The 24,172-nt window shown below is 43.6% G+C and overlaps 1 protein-coding gene across 4 annotated transcripts in view; it reads right to left on the reverse strand.

The window, feature by feature from the left end:
• Window positions 1–4,174: 4,174 nt before the first annotated feature.
• Window positions 4,175–24,172, reverse strand: part of STX2 (syntaxin 2) — a 38,038-nt gene continuing 18,040 nt past the window's right edge. For 3 of the 4 annotated variants that reach the window (XM_087423466.1, XM_087423468.1, XM_087423469.1), the window contains exons 4-11: window positions 18,649–18,723; window positions 17,162–17,235; window positions 16,403–16,511; window positions 14,669–14,742; window positions 14,412–14,549; window positions 12,179–12,289; window positions 10,105–10,230; window positions 4,175–6,315 (exon numbers count right to left, since the gene is read on the reverse strand). In XM_087423466.1, coding sequence (XP_087279592.1) covers window positions 10,150–10,230; window positions 12,179–12,289; window positions 14,412–14,549; window positions 14,669–14,742; window positions 16,403–16,511; window positions 17,162–17,235; window positions 18,649–18,723 — 662 coding nt within the window. In that variant the 3' untranslated portion in view covers window positions 4,175–6,315; window positions 10,105–10,149. The remainder of the gene's footprint in view (window positions 6,316–10,104; window positions 10,231–12,178; window positions 12,290–14,411; window positions 14,550–14,668; window positions 14,743–16,402; window positions 16,512–17,161; window positions 17,236–18,648; window positions 18,724–24,172) is intronic. The other variant, XM_087423467.1, reaches the window with a different exon arrangement.

Raw genomic sequence — 24,172 nt, forward strand, 5'->3', positions numbered from 1 at the left:
CCCGTGGCTTAGCGGTTAAGTGCGCGCGCTCCGCTACTGGCTGTCTGGGTTTGGATCCCGGGCGCGCACCGATGCACCACTTCTCCCGCCATGCTGAGGCCGCGTCCCACATACAGCAACTAGAAGGATGTGCAACTATGACATACAACTACCTATTGGGGCTTTGGGTGGGGGGAAGAGGAGGATTGGCAATAGATGTTAGCTCAGAGCTGGTCTTCCTCAGCAAAAAGAGGAAGATTAGCATGGATGTTAGGTCAGGGCTGATCTTCCTCACACACACACAAAAAAGGTACATGAATGGCTAATAAGCACATGAGAAGATGTCCATCCTCACTCAGCAGCAGGGAGACACAAACTAAATCCACAGTGAGCCAGCACCAGGGACCCCCACGCAGAGCGATAACAAACAGAGCAGACACATGGATGGCAGGTGAGGATGCAGAGGGTCTGGAACCCTTATATGTTGCTTGGGGGAAGGTAAAATGGCACAGCGTTTGGAAAACACTTTGGCAGTCTCTTATAAAGTTATACATAAGATTACAGATGAGCCAGTAATTCTACTCCTGGGAATCTACCCGAGAGAAATGAAAACGTGTCCACAGAAATACAGGTACACCAATGCTCAGAGCAGCTTTATTCCTAATATCTAAAGCTGGAATCCATTCAAACGCCGTGAACTGGTGAGTGGATAAATGAAGTCTGGAATACAATACAAAGCAATAAAAAGGAACAAACTACTGATCCATGCTACGAAATGCATGGGCCTCAATAACACTATGTTAAGTGAAAGAAGTCAGACGTAAAAGATGACACATTATATGATTCCATGTACAGTCAGGCACTGCGTAACCACGTTTTGGTTGATGACAGACCGCAGATGTGGCGGTGGTCCTGTACGATTAGCACCACGTAGCCCAGGTGTGTAGGAGGCTATAGCATGCAGGTTTGTGTAAGTACACTCTGTGACGTTTGCACAATGATGAAATCACTTAACAACACATTTCTCAGAACGTGCCTCCATCAGTAAGGGACACGCGACTGTATGAAATGTCCAGAAAAGACAAATTTCTAAACAGAAGGCATTGTCAGTGGTTCCTGGGCCAGGGTGGGAGAAGGGATCAACAGCAAGTGGACATGAGAGAACTTTTGCGGGTGATGGAAACGTTCTGAAACCGGAGGGTTGTGATGGTTACACAGTCTATAAATTTACTAAAAATCATAGAATTACGCAGTTACAATGGATGAATTCAAATTAAATTATGCCTCAAAAAGCACTTAAACAAAAAGACAAAGGCACGGCAGGCCATACGCTCCTCTCACCCCAGGCCCCTGGCACATGCAGTGGGGCTTCGTACTCCGACGCCCTAATTCCTGGTGGAAGCACAGAAAGACATGGGGGTCCACGCGACCCAGCCCTCCTTGACCCAAGGCCACCCCAGTTGCAGACAAGGCCTTTTGGGGGCTTTGAGCCCTGAGAGAGCAGCACCTGGGGAGCAGGTGGAGCACCGTGCCCACCCTGCCACCCTCCACGCCCTCCTCTAGCCCCCTCTTCCACCCTTCATCCACTCGTATTTTTGCTGCGGGCTGTCACGGTCCCACCAGGTCTCGAGAGCACGCCTCTGTCACCCGCACTCTGAGCATCGGGGGCCGTCTTTGCTGTCGGCTCAGTCCCTGCACTCGACTCTGAGGACCTGACCTTGCCCTCTGCCCCCTGTCTCACTGCGTCGGGACACCCTCGCCCACGCCCCTCTCCTCACCTGGGCCCCGCCCGCCCCGCTCCCTGCTCTGCAGCTGCTGTTCCGGGCTGCTCTCCATCACCCATCTCTGCCCCAGAGCCTGCAGAACACCGCAACCCGTCATTCTGGATCATCCCGCGTCTAACCTTTCACAACGCAGCCTGGACTAGCGCAGGACCACCCGCCCGAGGACACGGGGAGCTCAGTGACACGCCTGAAGCACAGGTCACAGGAATGCAGAGGAAGTCATCCCCGGGCTGGGCTTTGCTCTGTGGAGGGTTTTGCCCAGGAGGGTTCCCCACGGTGCGCTCGGCTGGGGACACAGCTTATGTAAAATGAGCGTGAACACGGTCTGTACTCTGGAAGGCTCTCCGGGATGCCCATCTCCACCCTCTTTCCATAGAGGGGACCGAGGTCCCACCGCGCAGGCCTGACCTCCTGACCCTGACCTCTCCACGCCTCTGCTGCCTTTCCTGGAACACCCCCCTTTCATGAAGCCAAGGCCTCCGCCATCGTCTGTGGTCTAGGAATTCACTCTCTCGTGCACTGGGTACTGTCAGAAGATGACCACCGAGTGTTGCCTCCAAGAAAACCCAACCAAACAGGGCAGCCCGCACCGTGCTAAGTGCCCCGCCCGTGTCCTCCTCGTCACCGTGAAAACACGGGTCCATCTTCGCAGCTCTTCCCGATGGTGACTAGGAGACTGGACGCGTCTTCGGAGGGCTTTTGCTGCGTCTAAATGCTGTGCCATATTCTGTCCCTTCCACGCCGCACACGCTGGGACTAACTCTAACTATGAACACCAGTTCGGGATAAAACACTGTGACATCTAGTACCTCCCACGTCGGCCCTGTGCTCCTACAGAACCAGCCAGAGGCCCCATCAGGCTTTGCTCGGCCACCAAGAGACCAGGCATCTCCATCTATTCATGGAGCAGGTGCGGCGCTCTAGTCTGTCCTTCACGGGGCTCCCCTTCCCATTAGCAGAGGAGAGCGTTGTGTCGTGTGGACTAACAGAGTCACTGAGGGGGACAGGCCTTGACGCCCTCACAGGTGTCCGGTCCTGACCTGAGCGGGCGCTGCCCACCCGTTTATATTCAGCGGGGCACAGGGTCAGGGTGCAGAAGATGGACTGCGGGCGGCCTGTGCCCGGTCCGTGGGGCTGCCCAGGGCCCACCCTGACCCTGGGCTCTTCACTGACTACTCAGCAGTGGGGAGCCCCACACCCAGCCGCTCCAAGTCCAGCCCCTCCTCCCTGGTTCTTATGGAGACTGTTTAGTTTGAATGTCATCCCAGCTTAACCCGTTTTCAAACTCATGGAACGTGAGTTTAGATTTATTGAAATTAATAAAAATTTGGAGGAGATAATGTAGAGGACGTGACTTCCGGTTGACTCGCGAGTTGGTCCAGGCAATCCGAGGCTCCTCACCCTCCCGTCCCTAAAATGTTCACTCTGCCCACTGTTCCCATGGTGGGCGCTGTGCTCAAGGACTCAGCCTTGAGAGGGGTGGTGTTGAGGCCATCTGGATGGTGTAGTGACTGAATCCTGTTGAGGCCTCTCTGTAAACTTCAAGACTCTGGTGGGCAGGGCGGAGATCTCCTTGTCGTGGGGCCACACAAGACAAGCTCGGATGTGAGTTCCCCTGCTGGCTAAACCTGCCACCTTCCCATCCTGAGTGGGCTGCCTCTTTCTTGGGTCTCTCCCTGCCCCCCGGGGACAGGGCCAGTTTCAGATGTCACCCAGGAAGCTCCCAAGGTTTCGAACCAATAAAATCCATTTAGGTGATAAAGCTTTGTTTTCTCTAAAAAGTATAAACAAAGGAACTAAATTACTGAATGTGTATATCAAGATTGCAATTTGGAAGGAAATTCACTGTGGAAGAAATAGAGAATTAAAATTAATGTATGGGAATCTATCTCCATGAACTAATTTTTTCCAGGACTATCTTCTTTTTCTTTCTTTTTAAATTCTGGTTTTTGAACATCACTTTCCAACATGGTTAGAATTCACTAAGGGTTATGGATTAAGGAAATTTCACTTAAAAAAAACTCTGAAAGAGGATTAAGAAAAGTACAGAGAATAAATAATTCAGAACATGGCGGGGGAGGACTCCCCTCATTAATAAATGTTAATGAGAATCTGTCAAATTGACATAAGTATACGAAGCCAGTGACTTTGAGACACAGCCCCAATTCCTTGACTTAGCATTTGTTGTGAAAACAAGAATTCAGGTGGGCCCTTAACGTGCTGCTGACATTTGAGACATGAACCACAGAAGCTTGTAATAACAATAATAATAAATAATAAAAACATTTATCAAAAACACCTAAAATTATTAACTTGCCCTATATTACTACATATAATAATGGCCACGAGTAAGAGTAATTTTCTTAGTGGAACAATTTATTAATGGATATGCAATAAAATATCTCCCCAAAAATCTTTTAAGAAATGACAAGGCAGAAAGCAAAATTTTTTGGTTCTCTGGGAATTTTTTTAATGTAAACATAAAATATTTGAAGAAATGATAAAAAGTCACAAATGAACCTGTAAATATATATTTTAAAAAATCTGGTTTCAAACAGGTACATGAGGCTTAGACACATAAATGTGCTATCAGATGAATGACTTAAAATCTAAATACAAATCAAAAAGGCCTTTCCGTAACTTCAATTATTAAAAACACAAATTCAGTAAATACTCCAAATCTAGGAAGGCTGACTTGAAGAAGTACGGTCAGAATGGTCACAAAAGGCGAGGACTAGTAGGACTGCACTTGAAGAGAAGGTGGACAGACGGAGCTGGCTGTCCTCGGCACACAGCTCCCCCACACGGGGACACCACCACACAGACAACATTACAGTTACACAAGCATGATCTCTACATATGTAAACATCCTTCAAGACAAGTTATATCTTCAACTTAAGCACAGATCAGTGAGCATATCCCAGTGATATGTTAAAATCTAGGTTAGAGCCAGAATACTCCCGTAGCAATTCTGAGGACACAGTGATGATCAGCAGGTAAATAAACGCAACAATAGAGACTTGAATCTAAGCTAAGCAGCTGGATGCAGAAGTGATGAATGAGTAGAATAACTCATAATTGTGTTAAATAAGGAACAGAGTTTCTAAACTGTTCGATACAATTCACACTTATTGTTTGGAAGCAAGCACACCTATATTAGTTTTCAAAGCAAACAATGTTACAATACAGTCACATGCTTATAGAATCACACACAGAAGTAACAAGAGTTGACATATTTTGGGTAGCCTTCACATATTCATTTAAAATTCCGACTCGTTGCTATCTTAATAGATGTCCATGTACTAGTAAGATTTCACACATTTTAAAAGTCTAAAAATAAAGCATATTATTATACTAAAAAACATTAATGAGCAATAAAAATGTTTAATTAGCATAGATTCCTATAAACTTTGGGAATTTTAAAGTTCAGCAGAATAGCAGGTACTTAACAAGAACATTTAAGTTAACTGTATGACAGTTTAAATTTAAAAGAATTACTTAATGTCTAGAAATAATTTCCTTGAGTTTAGAAAGTACTAAATCTTGGTTTCACCACCATTTTAAATTCGGACTTTATTAATATAAACAGGGAAACACAAATCTTATTTTAAGGAACAAAGAAGAGGCCACTGCCTTTGCCATGCAGTAACTAATTTATCATCTCGGGTAACGCAACAGGTAGAAATGGAGCCGAGAACAAGAATCGGGACTTTCTGGGCAGAATCAGGCGCATTTAAACCTGATAAATCAACATGAACAGAAGGCACTTGAAAGGCTCTTTGCGGTGTTTTGCAGCCAATGTTGTCTATGCCAATGGCAAATCTTATAAACAACTGCGCAAAGATGGTTCCAATCTCACGAAGCTCCCTATTTCTTTTAAAAAGCAGTATGTAATATATAAAAACGGAGTAAATTAAGAAGTTAATATATTAAACAATTTATACACATTTAAAATTATAGATATCTTACAAAACAGCTGTGATAATAAAAATTACTATTGCAAACAATAAACAAATAGGAATTAAACATTGTATAAAACGTCTCTGAATTAGCATATGTTGGCTGGGAGGAGGGGAGAGAAGAAAGTATTAGACCTGAAATCTAATAGCTTTATAACATAAAATATTCCTAATTAAACTTCACATATATCCTTAACACTGAAATATAAAAAAAATTGAAATTTTCAATAATTCCTTTTTTTAAGGCCATTGAAACAAGTTTCACATTGTTAAATTTTTGTGGTGTGTTATTTAGGGTCCAAGGATGTTGGGTAAACTCATCACATCCATTCTGCTTACGGTTTTTTCACTGAACAATATGTTCTGTTGTGTTTCCTCCTTGAATTCACTAGTGAAAAGTCAGCACCCAACGCCACATGTCACAATGTCTGGGATTCATTCATGAAATGGGAGGACGCTGATCTGCTGCAGATGTGGTCTGACTCCAAGGACGAATGTCTCTTGGGAAATGGTTGCTATGACAATGTTGTTGCTAGGATAATTCCAAGGATCACAAGCAAAATAATTACACAAATAATAATGAACATCATTTTCTGCAAGATAAAGAAAAACATTAATTAATTTGCAAGATATCAAAGGAAAGAAATCACTAATGTCATTTTCTGACAAAATTCTCCTGAAATTTGAGATAGTTTAAAACACAAGCCCATTATCAAGAAAGAACCCCTACAGGTCACAGAAGAGGGAGGCTGGGGAAGGAAAGTCCCACAGGCCAAGCACGCGTTATAGACATGTGTATATTAAATTAAGTGCGTTTAATACGTTAAAATATGTGTCGTTAAAACAACTATTTGCTCTTGGAGGGAAAAGGCCATGTCTGCCTTGCACCGTGTGGGTTCTCAACGAACACTCTCTACTGATCATAATAAAATTCCAAACTGCTATTTCTCAGATGCATGGTACACCTTTGTAAAACTTTAAATGAATCTATTTCTCATTTGCTGAAAAGATCTTATTTATACATTTTTTTACACTGAGGCATGATGCTCCTGTGTAAGAAATCAGCGAGCCGTTACCTCCGTCTTCCTGTGTACGTGGCCCAGAAGCATTAACTGGTTTTTGTTGTTGTCTACATTAATAAGCTCCCTTGCACAGCTGAAAGCTAAACCACCTGAAGAAACCTAGACTCTTCCCGGAAACGCGTGTGAGGAAGGAGGGCAGGAGGTCAGCAAGACGAAAGGCACACGGCCGCATGACTTCAAGCTCTCTTGTCGAAAGCAGCGATTCATCGTTTTCCATCCCAGTTACCACACGTACGCCACACGTGCCTCTACGGCAGCCCATCTGCTGAGACTGCACAGCTCTAAGCCAACCTCGAGGGCCAAGCACTCGGGTAATTACCGCACGAGTTATGAGACCAGCGGAGCCAGGCCCGCGGGGAACTTCCGAGTGAACTCCTCGAGCCGTCAGGACAGGCCTCTCCTCCCGCTGACGGTGCTTGGTAATAGGACGTACACCTCCCGGGACGTGAGGGCTTGAGTCCCAACCATGCCAGCGCCCCCTCCACTTGCTTTCCTAGGAACTTCGCCGTTCTAGAGACATCTCTTTCCTTTGGCCTATAATGCCCTCCTGCCCACCGCTGTCCACCCTGCAGCTCCAGAACCTGGCTCCCGTGTCGCCTGCCCCGTGCGGCCCGCTGACCCCCGCTACTGGAACCACCGTAGGGACCGGGCCACTCCAGTCCTGCTCTGACTCTCACTGCTGCTGTGCCTTTGCGAGCACGAGGGCGGGCACTCCCTGCGTGTGCTCTCTTCCACATGTGGCTCCCAGCTGTGCTCTTGTGAATCCCTGCGCCCTCAATGCCACACAGTCAACAACCATTCTCATCTAGATCCCAATAACAGCTCGAGCCAATGCCTGGACTTCTCCTTCAGGGACAGAGCACACCCTGGGGAGTGGGTGGTGTTTGAGCTGAGGATGGCTCTATCGCCTCCTGCACAGACACCAGGGCATGGGGTTCTCTCCGCCTGTCTCCTCAGTAGGAAAGAGCATCACCCCCTCGCCGCAGGATTACGGGCACAAGGATTACCTCCTCAAGGTGCCTGCGGTCCATGCCAGCCCAGAGGAAGGCTTGGCTGAACTATGTGCTGAGAGAATAAATTAATTTTTTAAAAGTATAATTAAAGACATCAACTGCTGCGTTTGAATAAAAAAATAATCGTTGGTGTGCACTTTGATGTGTTTTTTATTAATGAGGATTGTTTTGTGTTCGTCTGTATTTAACGGCACTAGGGTACGGCCCAGAACCAGGCTCACTCTCCCCTGAGAACCACTGAGAGGAGCCGGCTCTTACTCTGAGGCACTCCCAAAGGGCACCCATGAGAGCAGCTCACGTCACAGGGTCAGATCTGAAAATTAATGTTATCTTTAGTGTAACCACATTCAATTAACCATATTATGGCCACTAGGAAAAATTAAGAAAATACATATTTTAGAAAGAATTATAAAAATATTTTTAAAATACCATTACATTAGTGAAGAAAAATCACATACACCACTTTTTCAGCAGAGCTAATAGGAAAGATACATAACCTTCTGCCTAATAAAAACAGAGGGCTAAGAGTTCTTTCTGCCTCCGAAGATGGGACGTTAACAAGCTCAACGTGCCAGAGCTCACACCCGAAACAATTTCCAGTGCAGCTGTGCAGCCTGCACGAACGTCAGAACGCTAACTGCGACAGCTCCTCGTCCGTCAGCCATGTGGGCTGAGTGACCAGACGCTCCCAGGGAGAAGGAACTTGTGGAGACCGAGAGCAGTCAAGACACGGGACACAGAAGTGATTCCTTTCCACTGTGACGTCTTATTTTTTAAATAAGGTGCCCAGAATCTGTCAAGCCAGCAGCCACTTTCATCATAAAAGAAGGAATTCATCAGGGACCACCTGCCACAGTGTAGACACCAGGGGCACTTCACAATTCTAACCACAATGATTATGTCAAACAAACTTTTTTTCTTTTTTTCTTTGTGAGGAAGATGGGCCCTAAGCTAACATCTGCCAATCCTCCTCTTTTTTTGCTGAGGAAGACGGCCCTGGGCTAACATCCATGCCCACCTTTCTCCACTTTATATGGGACGCCGCCACAGCACAGCCTGACAAGCAGTACGTCAGTGGGCAGCCGGGATGTGAACCGGCGAACCCAGGGCCACCGCAGCGGAGCGCGCGCACTTAACCGCTTGCGCCACCGGGCCGGCCCCAAACAAACTTTTTAAGAGAAATGACTGGTATGTCCAAATTTAATACATCAGACAGCATTTTAACTTAAGGGTTAATGCAAGAAGGATGACTCCAAATGCCTAAGAAAACCAGAGGAAAAACACAAAATCTATGGAAGTTTGGAGAAAGGTGACACACAGTGAACAAAAATATACTTTAAATAAATAACTATGAGTATCTTCCATATTCAGAATCCTTTAATTAAGGATTAACAGGCATGCTAACTAAATACAGTCTTCATTTTAATAGGAAAGTATTTTCAAACAAACTAGATGCTGCCAAACAGAAACAAGTTAGATGAAAGATTTTAACTCGACTGAACGTTTTTCACAGCTGGAGCCCCACTCCCTCTAATCCACAGTAAAACGATGAATAAATACACCCCACAAAGCAACTTCCAGTGGCTGCAATTATTTTAAAAATTAAAATTTAAGAGATAAATTTTTAAAAAATATTCAATGTTGTTTTCTAACTGAGAATTCACCTTCACTGCTATGGTTATTAGATTTAATGAAGGGCCCACTCTAAGGAGTGGAATAGTCTTCGTGGATCGAAAACAAAAGACCGAGGAGCTGTGCCTGCCACACTGTCACATCCAAGTCATGTCAGTAAAGCCAGAAGCTTTAAAAAAGCCATGCAAGGAGGAGGCCTCAGTTTAAAAAGGAACTACCGGGACCGGCCCCACAGCATAGTGGTTAAATGCGCACGCGCTCCACAGCTGGCGGCCCGGGTTCAGATCCCGGCGCGCACCGACGCACCGCATGTCAAGCCATGCTGAGGCGGCGTCCCATATAAAGTAGAGGAAGATGGGCATGGATGTTAGCCCAGGGCCAGTCTTCCTCAGCAAAAAGAGGAGGACTGGCATGGATGTTAGCTCAGGGCTAATCTTCCTCACTAAATACATAAATAATAAAAAGGAACTACCATCCAGCCCACGTGTATTCTCAGTAAATATCACGGCTGGAGACCAGAACTCGGCAGGTCGGGCACACGCACCCCGAGACAACATTCCTGCCCCGCTGCTCCCTGGCAGGCATCTACTACTTGTAAGTGTATTAAAATTGGGCAGGCACTACTGTTAGCTAAGTGGGAGAGTTAGTTACTTACTGTCACACTGGCAGGGGGGCAGGCACACTGACGGCATCCGCATCCTCATTTGCCAACTGATAAACCAATAATTAGAGCAATTACAGCAACCAGAACCACACACAGAGCAACAATTATCCACTTTTTCTGTCAAGGAAAAGCAAGCCGATTACATCATGGTTAATTTCATATCACCACGTTAGAGGTCACCAGTCATTTAAAATAAAACGGTCCATTGGAATTGGTTTAAAATCTAAGTTAGAGGACAGCTGATTAATGTTGTTTGTCAATTTTTAGTTTCCAAAAAGAGTGATTTTTAATTTAATAAGGTCTGACTATTTGGAGAATAAAACTGTTAGTTCTGTTATAGAACTCTGAGAATATTGTTTCATCAGTGAGAGCACTGCACGACCACATTATTTGGATAATTTTCGGAGGGACTGAGACATACCCCTGATCTTTCCCACATCCACCAGATCAGTGAACTAAGACATCAGTCCTCTCCTTAACAAGCCCACCGTCTTCTTTCTCATTGGTTTGTTGTTGGCAGTTGAACCCCTCACTGCTCCCCCACACCATATAAAGGAAATCACCCACTAACATCAGCCTCCAGGGGCCACACACGCTGCCCTGGGAATAGACAGGACATGAGGAGGAGACAGCCAACATCTGAACAGACGAGGCAGAGCACAGCAAGAAGTTAAGCTGCACGGTGTCAGATGTCAGGCCTTTACATGGAAAGATGCTGATCATTTTTGAAACAGACATCCACGTTTGACCAGGTAATGTAGAGACCCCAGTCACCCTACACCAGGCTCCCTTGGTAGGGTAGCAATGACACCTGTCACTCCCCCACCTCTCATCTTTGTAAAACAATGAACTTTTCACTCGATTTTCACTGGACTGACATGCCATCTAGGTTATGGAGAAAAGGAAGGGAACTGCCCTTTGTTAGAGATTTTTTTAAGTGACAGTCTACTTCGTGCCCAGACCTCGGCTAAGCATTTCACACATACATATCTGGCCACCTCACTTTACTCTAAGGGTCAATATTCTAAAAAGTGAAACAGAATAATGTGAGAAGCCACGTCCTACATTTCAAAGATAATTAACACACATTAATATGCCAAAAAAGCAGAGCGAGATGCTCTGCAGGCTGACAGGAAAGCCTGGATGTGCGTCCTCTCTGAGAATGTCCACGCACAACTATCTCGGCTGAATCTGCACACACAATCCGACTCCACTTGTTCTGAACACCTGGAAACTCTCCCTTTACAAGGTCTTTGCAGGTATCGCACTGGACACCTCCCCCAACCCTCCCTGAGCAGTTGGCCTCTAAGCATGGCACTGTAACCCAAACGCCACCTTCGGGAGGTGGGAGGGGACACACACTGAAAGCAATGGTTTGGTGCTTTGAGTCAACCTTCTCCACACTGCGGAGGAGGAGACCAAGTACGTGGACAAGGGCACACAGTGAGATACACGGGTAGTTTCCAGGCCCCGAATCAGAACTGAATTTTGTAGTTTCACTGTTTTCTTAGAAAAGCCTTCACTCATACACAACATACTTGAAGATTCAGATAAAGATATTAAAACCCATTTACAAAGCTTAAATGTGGGTGCTATCTGACATCTTAGGGCCAGAGTCTCAAATAATTCTCTTCTTTCCTCCAAACCAAAGAATTAGCAAATAATCTCAATAAAGAATAAAGTGTTCATTGCATAAAATGTGTAACCAATGATTTTTAGGAGAATTTCCAATTCCAGTAGTTTTATATCACCCTCCAAATAACGACCCAAGAAACAGAGAACTCCCGAGTTTAAACCCATCCAACCTAGAAAAGGGAAATGGCCTGACTTTTGGTTGTGAAGGGTTTTAATTACTTAGAACACAAAACAGTTCAGAGTCAACATAATTTATCTAATAAACTTCAGAACATTTTAGCAAAAAGAATTATTAAGTTTTAAAATGAAACATTAATTGAAGAAATTTTTATTCCCTGGAATAGCTTTTAAGTCAGCTTACATCAATGTACGACAGCTCAAAACCAAATAGAGAGAAAAACACACTTTAATTCTTAAAAACCACACTCACCCTTCTCGCTTTGCTGTGGTATTTAATAGCTTTTTTCGTTTCTTCTTTAGCATTTTCTACATAGTCTGCGGCATTCGTAACATTTTTTTCTATGTTGTTGATCATTTCACCCTTAAACAAAAAGTTTCAAACTTAGAAGACATCTTCAATTGCCCCAATTATGTATCTTAAGACGGCCATATAATGTCAATAGTTTTTAGGTGAACGTAATGTGCATGTAATGGATACCAAATTTTTTTTCACGTTTACAAAAAGATGAGACCATTGTAAATGTGCCAATACAAAGTAATCAAAATTCAAATTATATTTTAAAAAGAATTAAAGGGATGGGCAACAATGCTGACAATTAAAGGCACAACAAGTAGATTCTGAGATGTGCTTTAACATGCGAACACTATGGAAAGACGAGCACAGTGAAGGAGGCAGCCAGCTGTAGGCTCAGCTCATATTGTACTATTATGCACGTACATACAATGTACAAAGAATGGGTAGAAAATTGTTGCGATTTCTTTAAAATATCAGTAAACTAAGAATAGCTTATGTCTGACACTAAGTTGACTAAATTAATGAGCAAAAATATACAGTGCGATGAATCCAGGAAACGTTAGGGGAGAAGACACATTACCTGGCTCTCTGTCCACCAGCAGACATACTCTTCACCAGTGAATAGCAAAGCAGTGAAGAATGACGCACAATTAACTTACTCATTCACAATTTACACTTACTAGAAAGTTGTGACTGTACGTATATTTTGAATTAGATATGTCAACATAATGCAATACTAATAGACTTCTAAAGGAAACAACGAGACAAAGCTAAGAATACAGCAATTTTTCTAATGGAACCTAATGCAATACATTTGGTATAGAACAATTATAATTAAAGTCCACGGTACTCTAAAATCTTTAATTACAAAAATAACGTACTGTTCTTATTGTCTAACTGGAGTATGTGGAAATAAGAAACTGAAAATAAGAAACTGATAGTAACCAGACTCCCAACTCTTCATTTCTTGCATCATAAAAGGCAATGGGTCCACCCAAATCAGAAAGGAGTGAGATTGTCCCATCCACCCCGCCATGTGGTTGTTGGTTTCTCCTAGCAAATGCATCTACCTCAGCTTCCCACACACATTTTTATGATAAACCTCCTCAAAATAAATGGTGTTCTTCAAAGGGTGAGTGACGCATGTGGAGAATGAACCTTGTACATGGATGGAATTTCTACATAATCCAGGCAATCACAGAAAATCAGCAGTCAGATTTGAACCTTCTTAGAGGACTATTCCTGCCAAACAGATCCTGAAACCAGTCTCCATAGCAGCGAGGAAGCAATTTGCCAAAGATGGTTAGGTACGAAAGCTCCCACCCCACATGGCGGCCAGCTGAATTCTCACGGTCACTGAATCAGTGAATGACCCGGTCCAGACCTCGCACAGTATCTGGAAAGTCACGAACGACCTTATTCAGTCACAGAGGAGATGCAAACATATCTACACACCTGAGAGATACGCACCGGCTTGTACTGTAGGCTACATTTTATATTGTTCTAAAAACTGTATTAACTCCTTCAGTCCTCTCAGAGGGCTCTCTCCACACCCCCTTCACGCCCCACCTGTGTCACTGGACAAACTGACATCACCAGGGAATAAGTACAAGCCTCTATCTGTACCCCGTGGGGCTCAGTCTTTTAAACATTTCTCCTAGTTATTACTCTAACATATGCTTCTTGTAGAAAACTTGAAAATTCATATATTTCAGAGAAGAAAATTAAAATTCCCATAGTCCCACTATTAATATACTGTTTGGTATACTTCTTTCCTTCTGTGAATACTGTTTCATATAGCCAAGCTCATGCCATACATAAACACGTGCATGTGTGTGTTACATGTATACATTTACATGTGTGTGTGTGTGTATGTGTACACATATAAGGTTTTGTATCTCCCTCTTATCTAAACTTAAAATTCCAGCACATTTGTATATGTCACTAAAAACCCTCCAAGTGGCTGTCCTATGGACACCCCACAGTTTAATTAACTACACCAGTCCCTTACTGTTGAAAGTTTAAGCTGTTTCCAGCATTTCAGTCTTACATTGGAACAACACTGCAATCAACTTTTGAATTTTAGGATTGGACTCAAAATAATGGCTTTCCTAGGTAAACTGGAATCAAATATAAGATTTTACTTATGTGATTTAGGGAATGACTGCTCTCTATTTTAGAGCATTACCTGAGTCTCAACAAACATAGCCATATCCATAAACATTTCGTGCAGCTCTCGGATACTGGTCTCCAGCTTCATAATATCCTTGTGACGCGACTCAATTTCATTGAGAGCTTGTCTAGTAATTTGTGAATCTGATATAATCTTTGAAAAACAAAAACAAAAGAAAAATCAAACGAATTGATGATTGCTTTAGAAGTTAAAGAAAAACATATATATCTAAATAAAAACATCTGCGGCCACAAAGCCGCGTGCGCACTCACGTCTGAGGTGAAGATGGAAGGATTCCCACTTTCCAGCATCTCCTCCAGCTCATCGTCAGTGGTGGTTTTTCCAGCTAAAACATTAACAATTAAAAACACCATTCAGAATGTGGTAATATTTAAAAATGACTTTTTCAACCATAAATTAGCAACTAAAATCTAATTGAGTTGTTAACATTTTTCAACAATGTTTTTCTAACCTTTCAAACATATTTTTTTAGGCACGTGTTAACAAGAGAAACTAACAAAAGACTGAGAAGAGGGAAGAACTAGAAAACACTTGTGAAAAACCTTATCACCGAAATGAATACTAAAATCTAATTTTAGTATGAATGAGAAACAACTATAAAAAGGATATCGATAAGTAATTTTTTGGCACATCAGTTTTCCTAAAAGTTTAACTTTGGTTTATGGAAAAAGGGGGTAAGCGGAATTCAGCATATACTAAATGGACATAAATAAAGACTCATAATTAGAATCAAATGCATTAATATTTTCTAAGTTTTGGTTGTTAATATTTTTCCTTGAGTTAAATGTATTAATGCTCTCTATGACACCTGCTCACAGGTTTTTGGAAAAATCTCATTGATAATTACTATTTTTCAAAATGTGTGCCACAAAAGATAAAATTAAATGAGTAAACATCATAATAGTTAAAATATTATTTAATGTGAATGTTCGTAGCAGCATTATTCATAATCGCCAAAAAGTGGAAACAACTCAAATGCCCATCACCCGATGAATGGCTGAACATACTGTGGTCCACCCATTAATGGAACACGATTCAGCCATAGAAACGGATGAAATGCCCACCTGCTACAAACGGTTGAACCTTGAAAAACCGTGTGATGTGAAAGAGGCCAGTCACAAAAGACCACATATTGTATGACTCTGTTTATATGAAACGTCCAAAAAGGACTGATTTATACAGATACACAAGTAGGTTGGTGGTTGCCGAGGGCTCAGGGGAGGGGAAATGGGGATACAGAGTTTCTTTCCGGAGTGATGAAAATGTTCTAAAATTGATCGTGCTAAGTTTTCCAAATAGGTACGTGAGGCTTAGACATACAAATGTGCTATCTGATGAATGACTTAAATAGCTAAATACAAATCAAAAAGCATTTCCATAACCTCAATTATTAAAAACACAAATTCAGTAAATACTCCAAATCTAGGAAAGCTGACTTGAAAGAGTACGGTCAGAATGGTCACAAAAGGCGAGGACTAGTAGGACTGCACTTGAAGAGAAGGTGGACAGACGGAGCTGGCTGTCCTCGGCACACAGCTCCCCCACACGGGGACACCACCACACAGACAACATTACAGTTACACAAGCATGATCTCTACATATGTAAACATCCTTCAAGACAAGTTATATCTTCAACTTAAGCACAGATCAGTGAGCATATCCCACTCACAGGCTATTTAAAGATTTAAAAAGTCTATGTTAGAGCCAGAATAGTCCTATAGCAATTCTGAGGACACAGTGATGAGTGGCAGGCAAATAAACACATCAACACAGACTTGAATCTAAGCTAAGCAGTTGGATGTATAAATGATGAACGAGTGGAATAATTCAAAATTGTATTAGAAAAGGAACACGGTTCCTGAACTGTTCAATACAATTCACACTCATTTTTCAAAATCAAGCATATTTGCATCAGTTTTTAAGGCAAATCTTTCTTAAGGAAGAAAAGTACGTTTTTAACAAAAATAGCATTTTCATTTACTCACTTATTTCCAGCTGACGCTGTATACGCCCTTTGCTTCGCTCCCGAAATAGAGTCTGTGCTTCATTATATTCTGTCATAACTTCTACAAACTTTCGAGATAGTACTGAATGCTATTAACATGGAAAAAATTAGATTAATATATCACGGTCACTTCTACTGAGATATAAAAACATTACATCACAGAGATTCAAACTATTATGCTACTCCTTCAAATGGAAACTAAGAGAAACAGCAACTTATTCTATAACAGAGTCTGTGCTCAGAACTTCACAGGCAGTATCTTACTTGATTTTCACAATAACCCTACTGTACTATTAATATCCCCCATCTTACAGAGGTGAAACCATGTTTCAGAGAGGTCAATCAGCCAGGCTACAGGCTGACTGGATCAGGGTTGGCACCCAAGCAGGCTGACCCCAGAGCCTACACGTTAATCACCATTTGTCAAGGAGACTGAAGTGAAGTGGTCTGAATGCCACTTGGCTGCACCATAAACCTCTGACAGCAAGGACCTTACACAAACACTAAAATGACTCTGATAATTCTTTGCTCTTCAGAATAGAATTCTGTGGATGGGCTGAACAGACTCTTTTCGTCGTAATAAAGAGAGGTAGTGTATGAATACTATGTCCTTTCTATGCAGAAATGTTGTGAGGATTAACGTGATAGTAAAGATGAAATTATTTTGCATTGGAAAGAAGAAAGTGAAGAGACCCATTCTTGGACATCACTTCAATCTAGAGGAGGCTGATGATCAAACCTGGGTTCTTCGTATGCGAAGATCCACTGAAGTTCGGTTTCCACTCTCATCCTGATCAAAACTTTGTTCAATAGCTAGAAACAACAGGAAAGAGCTATCTTTTACACTAAAACTGAAAGTTTTTCAAGCCAAACCTCAGAGTGCTATTCTTTCTTATCTGTTCAACCCCTAATAAATGAATGGATGCTGGTAATAATCATCAACTGTTGATAATATCACAAAATAAAACAAGATGTTATATCTTAACATTCTTTAAAAGAAAAAAAACCACCTGAATGTGCCCAAGTTTCAAGGACTTAACTATGGATCTCCAGGAAACGCGGAAGACAGCGGCACCCGTTGAATGACACGGCAGGGGTGCAGTGAGGGAAATCCTGAGCACGGCAAAAGAATTCTGATGGACAAATGTCCTGGTTTCTCCAACCAAAAGAAAAACAGTGCCGGGGGAAAGAGGAAGGAGAAACTGCTTTTAAAAGATCATAACTGACACATCAACCAATCACAGTGTATGGGCTTTATTTGGAATCCAATTCAAACAAACGGTAAAAAAAAAAAAAAGAAAAAAATTAAAAGATCATTGAGTAAGTATAAATTCTTACTGGATATTTCATAATAAATAATGATAATTAATTTGACTTAGATACAGTAATAGTATTGTGGTTGTATTTTGGGGGGGAAATCCTTATGTTTTACAAATACATACTGAAACATACATGATGAAGTCACCCATGTCTGGGACTGGCTTCACAATCACCCAGGTGGGGTGGGGGCCTGAGACTGCAGAGCCAACAGTGTGGACCCGGCTCATGGCAGTAATCGCGCTGCTTCTATACACGCCTGAAACTTTCCATAACAAAAGTTCTTTTTGATCTGCAGAGATTTTCTTGATTTGAATGCTGTGTTGTAAAAATTAAGTACAATGTGTCTTTCTACCACATCAAGAAAACACAGCCTCTGTTAAGGGCCGTAGGAAAGCTATAAACCTCTAAAAACCACCGCGGCTGGTGTCGAACATGGAGCCCCATAAACCAAGCTGAACCGCACTGAGTGTTCACAAGACCTGCTGACTCAAAGAACAACTCAGGAAGAACCTGAAATGCATTCTAAAGGCTACTCAGCTTCTCAAATAACTGCAATTTAGCCAGGAATGTCATAAAAACATACCACTGTAAGAGACTGCCAATACACAAGCAAGTGCCTAACCCCGCTTGTGCCTAATCTGAAGGTGAACTGGAGCTCCCCTCCTAAAGTGAAGGAATAACCACCACCAGCTTTAGCTCCTCACATGCACTCCTCAGAGCTGGTCATCGAAGAATTTTAGAATGATAAATAACCTAAACAAAGGCTGACTATTCCAAGTACATACAAATAATTTAAAGTGCTCACAATTGTAACTTTTGAAAATGTAAAAGAATAAAAAATCACAAAGAAAATAATTACCCATATTCCCACCATCAATGATTAAACATCACCAAAACTAAACTCACACTTTAACTTGGCTCGAATTTTATTAGCAGTTTTCTTGATTTCTTTGTTCAAATCTTCAAGCTCTTCTTTTATTTCTTTGAAATGAAAAAAAAAGTCATCTGAGCTATAGTATCCAACATCAATAATTTCTAATAAACTTAAATGGAACAATGTTTTTCATAAATATTCATGTCTGTTTCTTTCTTAAGGAAAACTCCTGATCGTGCCCGTGGTTCTCCAAGTGTGGGTCCTGGACAGGCAGCTTCAACGTCGGGTAGAAATGAAGATTCTTGGGCCCCGCCTCGGCCCACTCAGCAGGAAACTTTGCTGGGTGGGGCAGCAATCTGACTTAAGCCCTCCGGGTGTTTCTGGGGCCCACCTAAGCTGGAGAATAGTGGTTTATACCCATTAACTGATGAAATATTCACCGAATCCATTGCTAACACCTAGCCCTGATAAAGGAAAGCAGAAATTTAATCATATTCTGGAAAAAAAAGTCTCCCGTGTGTTTGATTTCTTTTCTGCTATCCACCGTCTACTCAGCACAGCTTCCCGGCGGGAGTGTGGTTCCTGCACTGTGGGAGGCCGATGCTAACACCCCTGGGGACCAGCCAGCAGGTCTGGGGAAGGAGAGCCGGGCGCAGGGACCCAGCTGAAAATGCACCTGGAGCAGGAGGATGTGTGCAGGGACCTGGCCCAGCCAGCACCTAACCACAGCTGAGTGAGGACACGTGCCCCAGGCTCCAGGGACAGGCGGAACCAGGGCGCAGCTGAGAGCAACCAGGACTGAGGACTGAGCCTGCCAGTGGACTGGGTCCCGCTCTTCAGCCGGCATCCAAAGGAGGACGCTGCTCTCAGGATAAGACAGCCCCCCGGCTGCTGTACAACAGGATGGGGGACCCTTCAGACGGAGACACTGGACTCCCCGCTAACACAGGCACAGGGTCTCAGGCGTTAACTAGAGAAACAGAAGAGCGTTACCACATTTGACCCTTTAAGCTACTGAGCAGGTCATAAAGTTACACTTGATGACGGTGGTACTTCAAATCACGGAGACAAGAGTGGGAGACTGGGAACCTCCCCTTCCAGTGGACTGGGTAATTCAGATCAGCCCTCCTGCTGAGAACAGTCAGAAAAGCTGTACAACATACTTTTTTAAATCTGCTTAAAGGCACCATAAAGCTAAAAAGGCAGGAAAGAGGATCCAGGAGAAGGAAATCCCGGGAGGAGAGCCCAGCGACGGGAGTTGCCTTCACCGAGTGCAGCCAAGCAGCCAGAAAACCTGTGCTGAGGCTGAAGGCCAGGGCCCAGCAGTCGGGGTCCCGGGAGAAGCCTGCCCCCACCCCCCCACCGTCGCGAAGACTCGCTCTGAGCCATCTCACTCTCTGAAACAAGATCGCCCACTGCTGGCGCCCCAGCCAGCTGTCAGAAATTTTTAAAAATCACCTCTTAAGAAAGAAAATACTATCCCAGGACTCAAATTATTGCCACAAGTTTTCATGTACAAAGCCCAGTACTCAATCGAAAATAATCAGGCAAAAAAGAGAACACAGAACAGGAATCAAACCCAAGAAAAACAACAGCCGACAAAAACAGATCCACAGGGCACGAGCTGGTGGAGTTATCAGACACAGACGTTCAAATAATGATGTTCCATGGCGTGAAATACAAGACTAAGAATTTTGTCAGGAAATAGGACAGTATAAAAAGGAACAAAAAAGAAACTCTAGGACTGAAAAATATGCTAATCAAAAATAAGACAATAGGTGAAGAGAGATCCCCTGACTGGAAAGATAACAGCTGAGGAGAGGTCTGAGACCAAAAAGAAGGCTTCAAATAGAAGACAGTGAGACAAAATGATGAAAAATAGAGAGCAGAGGACAATCAAGGATACAGCAAACGGGTCTAAAGCACAGACAATCAAGTCTCAAAAAGGAAATGACGGAAAATGGAGCAAAGATGATTTATGAAGGAAAAACGGCCAAGATTTTTCCAAAACTGCCAGTGAAAATATCAACCCAAAGATTCAAGAAGCCTTATAAAAAGCAGGATAAATAAAAAGAAAACCACATCTGGAAACAACAAAGTAAAATTGCCAAACCCAGAGACCAAAAGTCAAGCATCTTAAAAGCTACCATTAGACAGCTGACTTAAAAAACAAACAAAAAAAGGACTCCAGAAGGATATCTTCAAGATGGTAAAAGAAAACAACTTTCAAACTAGACTCCTGTACTCAGTGAAAATATCCTTCAAGGAGGAAGATAAATAAGGATAATTTCAGACAATAGCATACTCCAGCTAAAAGAAGTAATACACAGTATTTTTTAGAAAGAAAAAAAATGATCTCAGATAGAAGTTTGGAGACAAGGAAAAATGAGAAGCATTGGTACAGGTGAGCATGTGGGTGGATCCCATGTACATTAACTGTAAGACAACATAAAATGCAAGCCTATATCATTTCCACCTGTTCCACACATGACAATAACAGCACGCGAGAAAGGACGGGGTGAAGGCTGCCCAAGGTCCTCCTATCACTTGCAAGCAGTAAAAACACGGGTTTATGTTCGACTTGCACAAGTCAAGAACACACACTGTAATCTACAGGACAGCCACTGAAACAACAGTAGCTAGTACACACACCCCAGCTAATGGGGCAGGGGATCAAACTCTTGAAAACCAATCCAAAGCATGAAAAAGACAGAATTAACAAGAACAAGCAAGGAAAACAAAAAGCAAGGAAGATAATGACTGTTAGTCCTGACTATTAGTCCTAATATACAAATAATTCCAGTAAATAGATTAAAAGCCCTAATTAAAGACAAAAAAAATGATCAAACTGGATAAAAAGACAAAACCAAACTATATTTTATTTGCAAGAGATAGGAGAAACACGTAAAATATAAGGACATAGGAAGATTAAAAGAAAATGACGGAAGGTACACACCATGCACACACACCAGTAGTCAAAGAACACTGGCACAGCTTCGTTACTATCAGGCCAGGGGGACACGAAGGCACGGGCACCACTGAGATAAGAGGGACACTCGCCACGATAAAAGGGTCAACTCACACAGAGGTATTACAATCCTAATGGCAAATGTTTCCAGGCTTTATCTGCATACGTGTCTGGAGTGGACCCCAGAAAGAGGGGAAAACAGAGAGCTAAACAGGACAGCATTGGCACAATTCCTATAATGAGAGTGTGGATGTGGAGCAGACAACAGTATTTTATCAATGCTAAATGTTCTGAATTAGATAATTGTACGGTCAGTATGTAGGAGAATATCCTTCTTAGGAGGTTAATACTGGAGCAGTTGGGGTGCATGGTCATGAGGCTACCATGCACTCTACAGTGATTCAGCAAAAATACCGGTAACGTGCATATCTCTATAAAGTGTGTGTGTGTGTGCATATAAACATATATACAAAGAGAGAAAAATCAAATGTGGCAAAATGTTAACAACTGGTGAATCTAGGTGAAGGAAACAGGAGTTTTTACTGTACCATAATTGCAACCTTTCCATAGCTTTGAAAACTCTCAAACTAAACATCTGAAAAGAAAGTTTCACAGTACGAGTCCTCTGATTTAGCACGTACATTCCTAGGAATTCTGGCCAAAGGGCTAAGGTGACAAGCACACAATGACGGCCGTGCGGAATAGCTTCTAGTCGTGAAAATCTGAACCTCAGTGTGCACGCGGGACCAGTTCAGTGCTTTACTGGCACTATCTCAGAAGAGCAGAGTGGATGAAAGAGCTGGCTCCAGAATCAAGACGGTCTCAAAAGTACTGAAAAATCAGGGCTCGTGAGACTCTGGACCAGCTGCTCAACCTTTCTAAGTCTCGATATTCTCAGCTCTCAGACAGACCGAATGAAAGCATGGGCCTCAGCACAGGCCCCGTGGCTTAGCGGTTAAGTGCTCGCGCTCCGCTACTGGCGGTCCGGGTTCGGATCCCAGGCGCGCACCGACAAACCGCTTCTCCCGCCATGCTGAGGCCGCGTCTCACATACAGCAACTAGAAGGATGTGCAGCTATGACATACAACTATCTACTGGGGCTCTGGGGAAAAATAAATAAATAAATAAAATTAAGCATGTATTAACTTTGATAACATAAAACAGGCTACCTTTAAAAGATGAAGAGGACAAAGGTGAGGAGGAGGAGGAGGGGATGAAGGGGAGGGGGGAGCAGGGGCTGGTCAGTAGGGTCAGATGCTAAGAAGGGAGGAAGACGGATGAGGGCTGAGCGTGGGTAGAAACGGCAGTGGGACGATGGCGGGAGGGAGCCCGGAAGAGCACGCTGTCAAAGGAGGAACCAGCTGCTGGAGGGGTGAGGCCGGGCTGCGGGAGAGACGCTGCTGTAAGGACAGGGAAACGCTTTCAGGGGCAGACGCCAAGATGAGGAGAGCAAGTGGCAGAAAACCCACTGGAGACACAGCCAGAGCTCATGCTTAAGAAGGAGACACACACTTCTCACTCCAAGACACAAGGAGGGACCAGGTGGACACAGCAGACGAGAATAAGACACAACGCCGACAACAGTCAACATTTACTGTGTATTTGGTGTCACGACCGTCCTGGACACTTTCACAGCGCCGACTCGTTTAACACTCATAACAACACTACAAGGTAGTTAATAGTTTAACTCATTTGACAGATGTGGAAACTGAGACACGGAACGTTAAGTAATTTGTCCAAGGCCACAGCTCCCCTAGAAGAGGCTTCCTACACTACAGACAGTAAGGGAACCAATTACTAAGGTAATCAACGGCGAGCAAGGGGTTCTCGAGAGAGTGTGGAACGCTGATGACGGCCCCCTCCAGGAGGAGAGCGCAAAACACACAGGAGGAAGAGGAGTTAGAGAGGGAGCAGTGAGGACGCAACGGCTCCAGCTCAGACAGACGGGAGGGCGAAGCGGACCAAGGAGCAGGACAACGGAACGGAAAAGAAGGGCAGATATAAGTTAGCAACAGGTGGAACTATTTAGGATGAACCATATCCAAAAAGTGGGACGAGAAGCAGGGCTATGACTCCGGATTAAGAGGAACTACAAACCCTGTTATTCATGAATAAAACCCCCCTGCTCCACGATGGTAAATGCCAGCCATATGCTGTCACTGGGATCCAACAAGTTGAGTCACGGACCTTTCAGGCTCCTGCAGGGGTGGATCTACATTTTGGAGGGCCTGAAACTTACACATTTTACAAGGGCCCTCTTAAAAAAAAGATACGAAAGTAGAAAGGGAATAAAGCAAAGTGCAAGGAAAAGAGGCTTCGTTAGCTTCTCAGCAAACCTTCCTCCAGAGCTTGTTACTGAAGGCCAGTGAAATGACCAATAGGCCGGCCGGCCAGCCCCACCCTCTGGTGAGCTGCCAGATGCAAACCCAGCCAGGGCCAGGCTGCAGACTGGCACCACCTGGGGGCACAGGGGCGGGGGGCCGGGGGCCCACCTCGGGCCCTGAGGCTGGCGGGGGCTTCTGGGACAGCAGCAGTCCCAGGGACCTCCCTGTCCTCTGGAACCTCTCTGCACGCCCAGCCAGGAGCC

This window comes from Ceratotherium simum, chromosome 35, assembly GCF_057802395.1.
Source record: "Ceratotherium simum simum isolate JZ-2026a chromosome 35, ASM5780239v1, whole genome shotgun sequence".
Classification (NCBI taxonomy): domain Eukaryota; kingdom Metazoa; phylum Chordata; class Mammalia; order Perissodactyla; family Rhinocerotidae; genus Ceratotherium; species Ceratotherium simum.